General features: G+C 67.9%; 1 protein-coding gene across 2 annotated transcripts; it reads left to right on the forward strand.

Moving 5' to 3' along the window:
- Positions 1-6: 6 nt before the first annotated feature.
- Positions 7-2190, forward strand: Ankrd9 (ankyrin repeat domain 9). 2 transcript variants are annotated; one of them, XM_023705682.1, is made up of 3 exons: positions 7-133; positions 648-729; positions 1093-2190. In XM_023705682.1, exon 3 carries the CDS (start codon positions 1185-1187, stop codon positions 2112-2114), a length of 930 nt encoding a protein of 309 aa, XP_023561450.1. In that variant the 5' UTR covers positions 7-133; positions 648-729; positions 1093-1184; the 3' UTR covers positions 2115-2190. The 2 variants fall into 2 exon arrangements, with proteins under 2 accessions (XP_023561450.1, XP_004645454.1); XM_004645397.2 differs by having other exon boundaries at positions 1124-2190.
- The last annotated feature ends 492 nt before the right edge of the window (positions 2191-2682 follow it).

A 2682-nucleotide genomic window follows, 5' to 3' on the forward strand; every position in this document is an offset into this window, starting at 1 on the left:
GCCCAGCGACCCGGCCGCGGCGGCTCAGAACGCGGCTGCGGCGAGCGCGGGCGGCAGCAGCTCTCTCCCGGCCGCCTTGGGACCTCCCCTGTTTACCCGCAAAGGACAGAGACGTTGGCTGGCGGCCCCCGCGGTGAGTCCCCTCGCTGTTCGCCTTACGTGCCTGGCCTCGCAGGTGCAGCCTCTGGCCACCAGCCGCCTGAGCACCGGCGGGGCGGGCGGGAGGGCGCTGGCGCGGTACCCTCTCTGCGGCCCAGTCCCGGTCGCCGAGTCGCGCCGTGTCTGCCCGGTGACGCGGGGCGGCCGAACTTTACGTAACCCGCCCGGCGTCCGCCTCGCGTGCCGGTACAGGCACGGGGCGCCGGGGCCCAAGCGGTGTGGGTGGCCCGGGGGCGCGGCCGCGGCCACCTCTGGGCCTTGCCCCGCCACTCAGGCGCCATCCCCGTGAAGCCGGCGGACCTGCACGGAAGGCAGCGTCGGGGTCCACGCCGGGCGTGCAGGGGCTGGGCGCGGGGCCTGGCGCTATGGCCCGGGCATTGACCTTGGACGGCTGGTCCTCGTCGGTGTCCGGTGCAGGGGCCGCGGGACGGCGTTCGGCGGGCTGCTGTGAAGCAGAGCCCGGCTCACCGCCTGCCCTTGTCTTGCAGATGCGGGCCCTAAGGCTTGATGAAGGAGCGTGAGCGACCCGCGCAGGATCGGATTGGCTCAGACCCAGACGCCCTCAGCCGGGTGGGTGAGCAGTTCCCGCCCCGGAGCAGCCCGGGAATGGTGCGCGTTGCAGTGGGGCTGGAGAACCGATTCGGTGGCGAGATGGGCCTGAGCTTCTCTACTCTTTTCTGGCATCTTCCTTAGCTAGAGTTGACCAGCCTGGGCCAGGTGTAGACAGGTGGGGCCCAGGCTAGGCGTGGGCAGAGCAGCCTTTCCCTCGCAAGAGCTTCAGAAGCAAGGCCTTTCCAGGAGGGAGACAGCCATGGTGCGATCCAGGCTGCAGTGCTGCTGGGGCCAGGAGGTGGCGATTGGTGCTCCCATCTCCAGCAGAGGGTCCGGAGTCCCAGTGTGACGTGCAGGGGCTCATGAGAGTGCTTTTCCTAGGCGGAGTCGCCCACGCGTCCTTCACCTGCAGGTCTAGCTCCGTGGTGAGCCCATACCTTGGCCCCAAGGCGCCTGGCCTGCACTCAGCCAACATGCCGTGGGATCCGCGGCCCGGGAGCGGCCCTGACGGTGGGCCTGAGGGCACAGGTGCAGCCCGCTCGGTGCAGAAGCAGTGCCGGAAGTCGTCCTTCGCTTTTTACCAGGCAGTGCGTGACCTGCTGCCTGTGTGGCTGCTTGAGGACATGCGCGCCAGCGAGGCCTTCCACTGGGACGAGCGTGGGCGCGCAACTGCCTTTTCGCCTTCAGAGGCGCTACTTTATGCACTCGTGCACGACCACCAGGCCTATGCGCACCACCTGCTGGCCACCTTCCCACGCCGCGCGCTGGCGCCACCCAGCTCTGGCTTCCGCTGCTGTGCTGCGCCCGGGCCCCACGTGGCTCTGGCCGTGCGCTACAACCGCGTGGGCATCTTGCGCCGCATCCTGCACACAGTGCGGGACTTCCCGCCCGAGGAGCGCGCGCGCCTGCTGGACCGGCGAGGCTGCAGCCGTGTGGAGGGCGGTGGGACGTCGCTGCATGTGGCTTGCGAACTGGCCCGGCCAGAGTGCCTCTTCCTGCTGCTGGGCCACGGAGCCTCACCCGGCCTGCGTGACGGTGGCGGCCTCACACCTCTCCAGCTGCTGCTGCACCAGCTGGACCGTGATGCCACTGGCCCTGGGACCTCAGGGGCCGGGGAGCCGCACCAGCGCCACCTGCTGCTGCTGGACCTGTTGGCGCTCTATACTCCTGCAGGTGCTGCTGCCCCAGCCCGCCGCGAGCTGCTGGGCGACCGGTCACGCTGGCAGCGGCTGCTGGGTGAGGACAAGTTCCAGTGGTTGGCCGGGCTGGCTCCTCCCTCACTCTTTGCACGTGCCATGCAGGTGCTGGTCACCACCATCTCACCTGGTCGCTTCCCTGAGGCCCTGGATGAGCTGGCGTTGCCACCCTTCCTGCGGCCACTGGACCTCACAGGCAAGGGCTAGGCCCATGTGAGCCAGGGGCGGACTGGTTTCTGAGCGCTGTACCTGGCACTTCACATATATCATTCTTTGCAGAAGCCTCCATCTCGTCTGTCATGTCTGTCGCCTGTCCTGGGCACTTGGCCCCTGAGTTGGGCCCAGCGTGTTCCTCATGCAGGGTTTCCTCGGTGCATCTGCCATTCCTGGGAATGGGTAGTGAGCGTCTGTCTCAGGTGATGGCCACCGAGCTGAGCTGAGCAGGAGCTGGGGGTGGTACAGACGCCTGGAGGCTGTGGGGCCTCTGACCTCCCCAGGGAGGCTTGGGGTAGACTCTGTGGCTCAAGAGGTCAATTAAAGCTGAGCCAGCAACTGGGGCAGGCACTGGGGGGAAGTGGGTCCCAGGCCCTATACACACCCCGTGCTGTCTCCTCTCATGGCTCAGCTTCGAGCCCTGACATCTGAGGGTTAGATGGTGGCTGGAGCTGGTACACGCCCCTGGGGAGCAGCTTCCATCAAGAGATGGACTGGACTATGTGGACCCTAGCTGAGGGGCCTCAGGCCAGGGAGGATGGCCAGGCCACCCTGCCCGGAT

The sequence above is a fragment of the Octodon degus genome, unplaced genomic scaffold (genome assembly GCF_000260255.1).
Source record: "Octodon degus isolate 3935 unplaced genomic scaffold, OctDeg1.0 scaffold00226, whole genome shotgun sequence".
NCBI lineage: Eukaryota > Metazoa > Chordata > Mammalia > Rodentia > Octodontidae > Octodon > Octodon degus.

Coding starts and splice junctions, on each gene's coding strand:
- Ankrd9 (XM_023705682.1), top strand. CDS start 1,185: ATGCCGTGGGATCCGCGGCCCGGGAGCGGCCCTGACGGTGGGCCTGAG.